We start from the raw sequence: 12,149 nt of genomic DNA on the forward strand, positions 1-12,149 counted from the left end.
TATTATTTTATATTAAATCATACACATGATACAAAGAAACGTGACACAATAAACAGTAGGCTAGTACTTCAATCTAAACAGATGCATATATATTTAAAAAAATAACACTTTTGCACTTTGTAACGTGTTTTGAAAAGTGCTCTATAAATAAAGATTATTATCATTATTATTATTATTTTATATTAAAGCATACACATTTAAGTTTTACATTAGAAAAAAATACATTTATGAATGTAGAAAACATAATGCCATTGATTCGGAAATACTCATCTCATGCATTGTGTTGTGCACAAAAAGCAGCAGAGCCTCAGCAGTGGGCAGCCGTCCAATCTAACGGGACCCGGCTGTTGCCCCGCAGCGCCCCCTGCTGCCGCAGCCTCGCTCCTGCTCCGCTACATCCGCAGCAACAGCAGCGGCAGCAGCAGCAGCAGCGTCTCCCCTGTCAGCGCCGGGACTGCCTGTCCTCCGAGGCAGTGTGTTACAGCAATAACCCGCTACACTCAAAGACCGAAGATCTGCAGCCAAAATGGTGAGTCGATACTGGGCTTACATGCGCAGTTTATTACGTTGTTTTCTTTATTTGTATGCAGGTGACAAGTGTCAGCCGCCACACCGTTAACCTTCATGTATAGTTACAATGGTTTCGATGCAACAAGCGGCAATAGAGCCCGTCAGGTGTGTGCGTGTGAAATGGATGCCGATGCTCCGGTGATGTTATGTGATCACATATGTGCTGTGTTATAACATGCGTAGCAGCCAGCTGATAGGAAAGCAGGGCTGTGGCCTGTCCTTGCACGGCCCGCTCTGCCTCACTGTGACGTTCATAGTAAATCCTTCAATATCAAACTGCTGCGGTAGCATGACTGCACAAATATCATGCCTAAACATGCTGTGGGAGAGAAGGCACGCACTTACATGTGTAATAAACATCCTGATTTTTAATTTAGATAACATTGCAAGAGATTGCGTCAGAATAATCAAACTCTAATCTCATAAACTAGGCGACAAAATATAGGCTATTATTACACAATACGTCACCGACATAGATAACTGCAGTGGATTTTATTTTAGTGGATGTGGATTTATAATGTTTTATAATTAGTTGTTATTATGGCAGAAGAGCTTTTGGTTGTCTCAGTGAATGCCTGGACATCCCAAACTTGATGTTTCTATAATTATGATGTGGGCAGAAGGCATCTAACATGCAAACAATTGTGATAAATAATGCTGGATTTGATTTGTTTTTATTGAAATTCATAATTTTGAGGCCCACATAGGCCTACAGTGAAAATGCCGACATCACCCTACCACACTGTGGGGCAGACACCCCCTAAAAAAGTATTCATCATCATTTTTAAAAAGGCTTTAGTTTTTATCTAATTTACACATAAGTACATTTTATTACTGTATTTTAGGCCTCACTTGTCTTATTTATGAGCTTGAGTAAATGTATTGCTTGTTATTGGTCTGTTAAATATAAAATTTTACCTTACTGTGAAGAATTTAAGGGGAATTTAAAGTATGAATTTAGGACGTTTTGCTCCCTCGTGATTGTGCAATGGTTTGTCCTGTTCAGCTGCAGCATGTGAGTGTTGACTCAGTCATTCCTGATGTGTTGCTTGATTAGGGACCAGAAGGTAAAGTCTTAACCCGGGGCCAACACTCCGTCCTCCTAGTCAGGCAGCAGTTTCAAGTTTCTTTCTTTTTATAACTGTACTTGGAACAGCTATAGAGATCTGGTAGTGGACACAAATAAATATGATACTACGATAAATAAGATAAAACTCTGCTGGTTGTAAATGCATGAATGTAACACCAGCACATTCAACTCCCACCAGGTGAACTTCACTGTGGATCAGATCCGTGCCATCATGGACAAGAAGTCCAACATCAGGAACATGTCCGTGATCGCCCACGTGGATCACGGGAAGTCCACTCTGACGGACTCGCTGGTGTCCAAAGCGGGGATCATTGCTTCATCCCGTGCAGGAGAGACCCGCTTCACAGACACACGCAAAGACGAGCAGGAGCGCTGCATCACAATCAAATCAACGTATGTGGTTCACAGGGTTTAGAAACCGTAAATATTCACAACTAAATAAAATAATTACAGTTAAATTTGGGGAAGACACATACTTAAGGTACTAGAGTTTTAGTGGCATCTAGCGGTGAGGTTGCAGATTGCACCCCTCCCTTTCCAAGCTTGTAGGAGAACCTATAGTGGCCTCAAAAGGCTATGCAAGAGGATTGGGGCCAGGTAGGAGAAAAAAATAACGAGAGGATTAATTTCTTTTTCATTTTGCAGTTTGAGAATAGTCAAAGTCAAAATGTCCAGAATCAAGTTGAAATACGATTTCGAGAAAAAAGTTGAAATGACGAGAATAAATTCAACTTTTTAAGTTCGGTAAAGTTGGAGAGATATTCACAGATTTGTTGTTCCTGTGTGAATAAGTCATCAGAGGAACATTGTTTCAGAGAAATGGCACATCTATCCGAACTATCTGACCTGGTTTTCCCAATGATCCGTAAGTCCATCAGTCAATCCACAGTACTAGTTTCTGTGCGGGTAGTTGTAGAATATTTTTTTAAAAATCTCAGCAATTAGTCTGAAAAGGCAGAACATGTTTGTTCTAAGAAAACCTTATTCTACCAAAGTCCCATTTTTAGTTCCTTTATTTAGATATCATGTTCAAAATGTGCAGTAGAGATGCTGCATTTCTGTCTGATTCCAGTCAAAGCACCAGCACTTACATTGATTCATATCTCTACATTTTTACTGAATCCATTCCAGTCAAGCCAGTTTGAGAGTTGGAAAGTCTCCACCCAGCATGTCTTTAACTTAAAAAAAAAAAAAAAAACACAGTGTCTGGTTAATCCAAGTAACGTTATGACTCAGATTAGAAATTAATTCAGTTAAAAAAAAGGTTGCTGGGGTAGGCAGGTTTTTGGAAAATGCAACAAAAAAAGCTGCATAATTAGAAAACGAAGCCCTCCTCCTGCAGCTCTCACATGTTTCGATAAGTAACTTGTACGATCATTAAACCTGAAAACAGGGCCAAGAGGAGGTCCAGGGATCTAATTTTCTCTCTGCTGAAAATCCAATGATGCAACAAAAACTACCTACCCCAGCTTTAATTTATTGAACTCAATTGTATCCATTCTTTATACTTATTTAGGTGATCAGTGAGCATGTCCCCAGCCTTTTCCTGTTTCCTCTGTTATTCAGGGCCATCTCTTTGTACTATGAGCTTGGAGAAAATGACCTGGCGTTTATAAAGCAGAGTAAAGACGGAAACGGCTTCCTCATCAACCTGATTGATTCTCCTGGTCACGTCGACTTCTCCTCTGAGGTCACTGCAGCCCTCAGGGTAACTGATGGAGCCCTGGTGGTGGTGGACTGTGTCTCAGGTAATAATAGCTGACATCCTTTCCTCCACACACTTCACACACAAACATGCAAACCTGCTTTTCACCACAGACTGAATAAAAGAAGTGGATGTAGCCTCCTGGTGAGGAAGTGCCTTAAACCTGCATTCTTTCTAACGGCCATCAGGGGGAGCCTCACACAAAGTCTGAGAAAATGACCCCTCACTTGACTTATTATCTCAGCAAACATTTTTCTGAAGAGTTCACTGTCTTAATTGCTATTTTTAAATATTCTCCATAGGGATGGGAATAATTAATTGATGATCAATTAATGGTTATTAAGAATTTGGTTGATCACATGGAATTTTCAATCAATCTGTGTATTTTTTATTTTATCTATGACTGCGTATCAGTACTCACTGAACTGAAACAAGGCCAATTGTTCAGTTATGCGGCTGTACGTAAATAAGCCAATGAGCTGAGAATTAAGTTGGATAAAGCTACAGTTTGCAGACTGAAAGTTGCAATAACAATTATAAAACACACAGAAATACAAGAGGATTAATTGGAGCAAAACTAGCTTATTGTATCAAACCTTGCTAGCATGAATTACTGAGTTTAATTTTATCCAAAACATATTTAAACACAAAACACACTTAAATATGCAAGATTACTGTGAAAACTAACCTCATGCCTCTTCAGGGACAACATAAAACATTGAACTCCGTGATGTTTAATCTCTTGATTTAGTTTTACGATCGACAGGATCAAGTCTCTTCTCGTCCTTTCAAAATAAAGCGTCCGTTATCAAAACAGGCTCTTGCACAGTACTATTTAATATATTTTATTTTGCCCATGAATGCATAGCGATTAATCGATTAATTGATTGTTAATGTTATAGATGTTCTAGTTGGCAGGTTTCTTCCGAACACCCATCCTTACTTCTCCAGTACAACATGATGTACATTTTGTAAATAATGGTCCCATTTAGAGTGAAATAGGTGATATAACTTATTGTATACAGTTTATGCTTTTCTCCCGGGCTCACCTGTTTGTTTCCTTTGACAGGTGTGTGCGTGCAGACAGAGACCGTACTGCGCCAGGCCATCGCCGAGCGCATCAAGCCAGTTCTGATGATGAACAAGATGGACCGGGCGCTACTTGAGCTGCAGCTGGAGCCAGATGAGCTCTTCCAGACCTTTCAGCGCATCGTAGAGAACGTCAACGTCATTATCTCCACCTATGGAGAGGATGAGGGTGGACCCATGGGGAACATCATGGTGAGGCACAAACACCGCTCAGACACAAAGATGTGATAATATTGTGGGGGAACATTTACTTTAGCTGTGATTTTAAACAAAACCTTTTGTCCTCAGATTGACCCTGTTATCGGCACAGTCGGGTTTGGCTCTGGCCTCCACGGCTGGGCTTTCACCTTGAAGCAGTTTGCTGAGATGTATGTGGCTAAGTTTGCTGCGAAAGGAATTGCTCAACTTGGGCCAGCAGAGAGGTGTAAGAAAGTGGACGACATGATGAAGAAACTGTGGGGAGAAAGGTAAACATGAAGATAAACATCCTGACACATATATGAGTCAGGCAGTCAAAGTAATTTAACATAAGGCCGAAAAGCAGCGTTTCACTGCCCTCTCTGGTTGAAAGCTTGAAATGTGTTATATCCCAAAAGTGTGCTCTTGCACCACACCCCAACAGTTCTACATCCAAAAACTACCAGAGGTCAGCAAAATCTGGCTTTTCACCTTGTTTTAAGTTGCTCTTTAAAATGTTTTTGCTCACACTAAGACATTCCCAGAATAACTGGCATGATGTTGCACCAATAAAACAAGATTATGAGGTAGTGTCATGATGTTGTGCAATAATTTATATGCACAGATATTTTGACCCAAGTGCCGGCAAGTTCAGTAAGACTGCCACCGGTCCTGATGGCCAGAAACTTCCCCGCACCTTCAGCCAGCTTGTTTTGGACCCCATCTTTAAGGTGAATGGAGAGAAAAAAGTGACATAATATGTTTATCAAGTCAGACTTTTTTAGATATATTAATATGTCTCTGTATGTTACAAAGTACTACATGTAGGATTTCAACAGTTCTGTCTTTGGCAACAAAAAAGACAGAGTAGACATACAACCTGGATGACACAGACAAATGGGCTGAAAGCAACAAGTAGACTACAAATAAAAAAACATCAGAATTTCTGAAAGATCACATAAAAGTGGACACATAGGGGCTTAAAAAAATGGACTACTTCAATGAGATGACTTTGGGCTCCTGTTTGATTAATTCTCTCCCCCCCCCCCCCCCCCCAGGTCTTTGATGCCATCATGAATTTCAAGAAGGAAGAGACAGCCAAACTCATTGAGAAGCTGGACGTCAAACTGGACTCAGAGGACAAGGAGAAAGAGGGGAAACCCCTGCTGAAGGCTGTGATGCGGCGCTGGCTCCCTGCCGGAGAGGCTCTGCTCCAGATGATCACCATTCACCTGCCCTCCCCCGTCACCGCACAGAAATACCGCTGTGAGCTGCTCTACGAGGGGCCGGGAGATGACGAGGCTGCCATGGGTCAGTGGAACAGTCTCACAGCACCACACAAATAATACACTATGGAGCATTTTGCTGATTTGTTTTCATAGAAGAATTACAGTCACGGAAAAAAATATTAAACCACACTTTTTCTTCAATTTCTTGTTCATTTTAATGCCTGGTACAACTAAAGGTACATTTGTTTGGACAAATGTAATGATAACAACAAAAATAGCTCATAATTTCAGTTTAATTTCAGAGCTGATATCTAGACATTTTCCAAGGTTTTCTTGACAATGATTTAGGTTTTTTTCAAGAAAACCATGGGAAATGGCTAGATATCAGCTCTTAAATTAAACTCTTGTGAGCTATTTTTGTGGTTATCATTATATGTGTCCAAACAAATGTATCTTAAGTTGTACAAGGCATTAAATGAACAAGAAATTGAAGAAAACAAGGGTGGTCTAATAATTTTTTCCATGACTGTACTTATTTTGGTCATACTATGTTTACTTACTATCTTTTCTGTTTTCTCAGGTATTAAGAACTGTGATCCTAAGGCTCCTCTGATCATGTATATTTCCAAGATGGTCCCAACCAGCGACAAGGGTCGTTTCTACGCCTTTGGCCGTGTGTTCTCTGGCTGTGTGTCCACTGGCCTGAAAGTGCGCATTATGGGGCCAAACTTCACCCCTGGCAAGAAGGAGGACCTTTACATCAAACCCATCCAGAGGTGAGCATGAAGCAAACCACGAGGGCTGGTCGAATACTCTGTCTCTATTCTCAGCTAAGATTCTGGCTTTCATTCAGATAAAATCATTATTGTGCTGCATACTGTTTCACAATGATGCTCTTGTTTTTTCTTGTGTCATGAATCCAGCACACCCCTTCCTTTACAGCAGTCCAATAAGTGCATGATGTTTCCAAAGTTAAGGAGTGACAACCTATTTAACCTATTTAACACGCTAAAATATATTTTCTCCATTGTGCAATATCTGTAAAAATGCTAAGTACTTTCAGGAAACAAACAAACACAATATATATATATTAATAATAAATGCCAAATAGCAGAAATGTATGTATACAATGTATATAATGTGTATATAATGTCTTATTATTTATATTCTTTATTCTGTCTTGCTGCTGTGACAACTAAATTTCCCAACTGCAGGATAAATAAAGTCTTATCTTATCTTATCTTATCTTATCTTATCTTATCTTATCTTATCTTATCTTATCTTATCTTATCTTATCTTATCTTATGTGTATTAAATGATTGTGATCTCAATGTTTTTTGCCATAATCAAGCAGCTTTCCAAACCATTACACAGCAGTCTGAGAAAAAAACAAAGAAAATAAGCTCTAAATTCACATATCTCTTTTTGTTTCCATATCATTTTTGTCAACTTTTTATGACAATGTCCTTCATTCCTTCCATCCAGGACCATTCTGATGATGGGCCGGTATGTGGAGCCTATTGAAGATGTCCCATGTGGCAACATCGTGGGTCTTGTTGGAGTAGACCAGTTCCTGGTTAAGACAGGGACCATCACCACCTATGAACAAGTAATTTATTGCTTTTCTCCTCCCTTTATACTGTAGTTCAAATACTGGTGCACCACATAGTGGGGCATTAGTTACTTATACTGAGTTATTGCTTACTGCCAGCATCATTCTTCCTGTAATAACAACACTTTGACTCTGCCTGCAGGCCCACAACATGAGGGTGATGAAGTTCAGTGTGAGCCCTGTGGTCAGAGTTGCTGTTGAGGCCAAGAACCCCGCTGACCTGCCCAAGCTGGTGGAGGGACTGAAGCGTCTGGCCAAGTCTGACCCCATGGTGCAGTGCATCATTGAGGAGTCCGGGGAGCACATCATCGCCGGAGCGGGAGAGCTGCACCTGGAGATCTGCCTCAAGGACCTGGAGGAAGACCATGCCTGCATTCCACTGAAGGTGAGACAAGGAGAAAAGAGATTCTGTTACGTTTTTGTGGTTAAGCTTTAACGGTAATTCATGATAACAGCAAAATTAGGAAAATAATATGGAATTCCATTTAATTAAATATTAAATAAAAATTTTTTATATATGCATGCACTAAATAAATAAAAATAAAATGGGTTAACATTAATTTAATATTATTTTTATTTATTTATTTTTTAGACCCATTGAAATAATTCAAATAGTCCTTTGAAAACATCCTTTTTTAAATTAATTTTAAAAAAATGTTTATCTTTATTGACTTGTTTATTATATTGAGATGTATTTTTATATTTATTGCCTCTATTTCAGGATTTATTTCATAGTCACACTTATTTGTTTCTCACGATGTTGCACCACCATCGATGGATTTACTCTGAATTTTTACTTAATCTCGTTTCAGAAATCAGACCCAGTTGTGTCTTACAGAGAGACAGTGATGGAAGAATCAGACCAGATGTGTCTGTCCAAGTCCCCCAACAAGCACAATCGTCTCTTCATGAAGTCCCGCCCTTTCCCCGACGGCCTGGCTGAAGATATCGAGAAGGGGGAGGTGAGCCATCGCCAGGAGCTGAAGGCACGTGCACGCTACCTCGCCGACAAGTATGAGTGGGAGGTGACAGAAGCCAGGAAGATCTGGTGCTTCGGTCCAGACGGAAGCGGGGCCAACCTGCTGATAGACATGACAAAGGGGGTCCAGTACCTCAACGAGATCAAGGACAGCGTCGTGGCTGGTTTCCAGTGGGCAACTAAAGAGGTGGGCAGAACTTGTGTGTATAATCAGATGTAACATTTTGTCTGATGCATCTGAGATAGATAGATAGATAGATAGATAGATAGATAGATAGATAGATAGATAGATAGATAGATAGATAGATAGATAGATAGATAGATAGATAGATAGATTGATTGATTGATTGATTGATTGATTAGACTTTATTGTCCACCGTGGTGGAAATGTGTCTTTGGCTTCTTCAGTAGATAAGATACAAACATGACACACATAAAGAAATCCATGTATATACATAAATACACATAAGTAATAAATAAATACACTAGCAATACACTATACACCAATAAAAACATACGGCAACAAACAATCGTGCAAATGGGCAGGAACCAGCAGCAGCAGGTGACATTTAAAATACTGAGGTCTTCATCATTTGGCGTTCAGCGCCTGTATGGCAGGGGAAATTACAGACCTCTTATATGTGTTCCGACTCACCATCGGGGCCCTGAGTCGACGGCCAGACAGGAGCAACTCAAACTCAGAGATCAGTGGATGTGAAAAATCTACAAATATCTGTTTTGCCTTCCTGAGTACTGTTAAAGATACTGTTCTTTTGAAAGTGTGTCCTTGTATACCGAGAATAGGACCGCAGTTTCTCTCTCCATCATGCAGGGTGCTCTTTGTGAGGAGAATATGCGTGCAATTCGCTTTGACATTCACGACGTGACGCTGCATGCAGACGCCATCCACCGCGGTGGAGGACAGATTATACCCACAGCTCGCAGGGTCCTGTACGCCTGCCAGCTCACTGCCTCGCCACGACTCATGGAGCCTGTATACCTGGTGGAGATACAGGTCTGTATGGATGCATAATACCTCTAAGGTCACATTTTGTAAAAAGTGAGCTTTCCGCTTATTTTTTTTTTACTATAAAGCAGCTCTTGGTGCTATAAAATACTGTGAAAGTATAAAAATGAGTTGTAAGGATATGTGTAAGGTTGTGATTTCACAACTATACAGGTGCATCTCAATAAATTAGAATATGGAAAAGTCAATTTCCAGTAGTTCAAAGTATTGAGTACATAGAGATGGACATACTTTTCAGAGGCCAACATTTCCATATTAAACATACTTTTTAAAATTGGTCTTTTGTAATATAATTTTTTTTGAGACACTGAATTTTAGGTCTTCATTAAATGTAAGCCATAATCATTATAATTAGAAGGACTTTAATAAATTAAGACATGAAATGTTTGATTCTGTGTGTAATGGATCTATGTACTGTGTTATTTCCACTTTTTGAATTGAATTAGTGACATAAATAAACTTTCTGTGATATTCTAATTTATTGAGATGCACCTGTATAGGCAGACTGTACTTTATTGGGCTTATGTAAAAAAACCTCAACAGAATTATGCTTAATAACTCTCTGATGCCTGTTCACACGTCATGTCTGACTTCTTGTGCTGCAGTGCCCGGAGCAGGTGGTCGGTGGTATCTATGGTGTGTTGAACAGAAAACGAGGTCACGTGTTTGAGGAATCCCAAGTGATCGGCACTCCCATGTTTGTGGTGAAAGCCTACCTGCCTGTCAACGAGTCCTTTGGTGAGTTTGTGTTTTAATCTGTGCTATACAATGTTCCCCGTTGTGGGATCCAACTCTTACTTGTGTAGTTTCATGATAAATATTGTGTGAATCTTCCTAGATTTTTAACACTTGTGCATGTTTTTCTAAAACTCCCTCTTGTTTCCCTAAATGACAAAAATGTCTGTCAAAAATGCTATTATAGTTATAAATTAATATTATTTTCCACTTTCACATTAGTCCTGATCAAAACTACCAAATATTAATTCATGTTCTGAATTTCAACCCCAAAGATGCTAGTTTGTTTGCATATTGACACTATTGTTTTTTATAGGGAAAAAAAAAACATAAAACTTATTTTAAAAATATATTTTTGTATTCTAAATGCTTTTTTTCACATTCTGGGATATGTCAGTGATAAGCAACAACATTGATTTTGATACCAGGGCTCAAAATTTAACTCTTGATATAATAAGAATACATGTTGCTGTAATGGCTGTGGGATAAATAAATAATGGGTTTTTAATGGGTTTCGAATTAAGACATTTTTGAGGTTGAACTTCCAAAATCTGACAAAAAGTCACACCGTTTCCGAAATTTATACCATAAACATTAACAGCCACTTTATCATGAAATCAAAAAGCCAAAAATGTGTTTACAGATTAACAAGGGTGATTGTTTTCGCCCAAATTTCCTCACTTCTCAGTGAAATGATATGTTAAGTTATGGACTTTATTTTAAAATGTGGTCTTGATTATTTATGTCCCTATTCTTAGCAGAGAAGAATATCCAACTGTTTAAATCACCAGTATTTATCTGTAATTATTGCCCCCAGGGTTCACAGCTGACCTGCGTAGCAACACTGGAGGCCAGGCCTTCCCTCAGTGCGTCTTTGACCACTGGCAGATTCTCCAGGGAGACCCCAGCGACCCAACATCCAAACCCTCTGGGGTTGTCGCTGAAATAAGGAAACGCAAAGGTCTGAAAGAGGGCATTCCTGCCCTTGATAACTACCTGGACAAATTGTAAACACTGAGCCCGGATTATAAAATACCAAATCAGTCTCTAAACCCTACCCCGTGGGCACTTTAAAATCTTTGCACAGGCTTAAAGATACATTGCACAAATTGTTTTGACTTTGAGTCCGGAGCAGAAACAAAGCTTTAAGCTTTTGTTGTAGGCTAGTGGAAGCAGTGATGCTCTTTTCATTTCACAGCTACAGTACACCAAGTGCCTAGGGCGAGGGTTTTGGGGAGCAATTGGATCAAAGCAGTTGTATTTCTTGTTTCTTCTTTTCCTCCACATCATCCCCCTTTTCCCCTCTCATCCGCAAGGATGGGCCTGTACAGTGCACTGTGATACTGCTGCAATAATGCGTATTTAAATGGGTCATGGCCAGATAAAACCATGGAAACAACAATAAAGTGTTACAGAAGTTTAACTCTCTGGATTGGACCTTTGTTCAGTGGATGTAATTAATAAAAACATTCAACTCATGAAATGTGACTCCTGAAAATCTTTTATTTCTCTAGATTTAGATGAGGAGATGGATACCATTCTTACATTTGTTTGGTGAACATGCTGGGCGTTTGTAGATGGGTTTAGCCTTTACCCTTACCTTTAGCAGACAAACAAAAGAGTGGGGTTGATTTTCTCAACTCGAGCTAATTTCCTGCAATAAAATGAACAACCATGTTTCCCAAAATGAATATTTGCTCAAGGTTGGTGAACCAGTTTGCACAATTTGGTGGCATCTAGGTGTAAAGTGAACCAACTGAACAACCCTCCCTTTCCAAGCATGTAGCAGAACCTATGGCAGAGGTCAGCAACCTTTACTAACAAAAGAGCCACTGTTGGCCAAAAAAAGAAGAAAAAAGCATAGATTGTAAAATCTACTAAGTCTAAATTAGCCTACCAACATTACTTACAGGTCATAATGAGCACTTATTAATAT

At 39.5% G+C, this 12,149-nt stretch overlaps 1 protein-coding gene across 1 annotated transcript; it reads left to right on the forward strand.

The window, feature by feature from the left end:
* The first annotated feature begins 393 nt into the window (after positions 1-393).
* LOC131980837 (elongation factor 2b) lies at positions 394-11,696 on the forward strand. Its single transcript, XM_059345143.1, has 14 exons — positions 394-529; positions 1,839-2,053; positions 3,227-3,408; positions 4,435-4,646; positions 4,743-4,921; positions 5,257-5,362; positions 5,690-5,942; positions 6,441-6,636; positions 7,346-7,469; positions 7,615-7,857; positions 8,285-8,638; positions 9,284-9,466; positions 10,084-10,216; positions 11,031-11,696. The coding sequence occupies exons 1-14, from the start codon at positions 527-529 to the stop codon at positions 11,222-11,224; spliced, it is 2,577 nt and encodes an 858-aa protein (XP_059201126.1). The 5' UTR covers positions 394-526; the 3' UTR covers positions 11,225-11,696.
* Positions 11,697-12,149: the final 453 nt, after the last annotated feature.

This window comes from Centropristis striata, chromosome 11 (assembly GCF_030273125.1).
Source record: "Centropristis striata isolate RG_2023a ecotype Rhode Island chromosome 11, C.striata_1.0, whole genome shotgun sequence".
NCBI lineage: Eukaryota > Metazoa > Chordata > Actinopteri > Perciformes > Serranidae > Centropristis > Centropristis striata.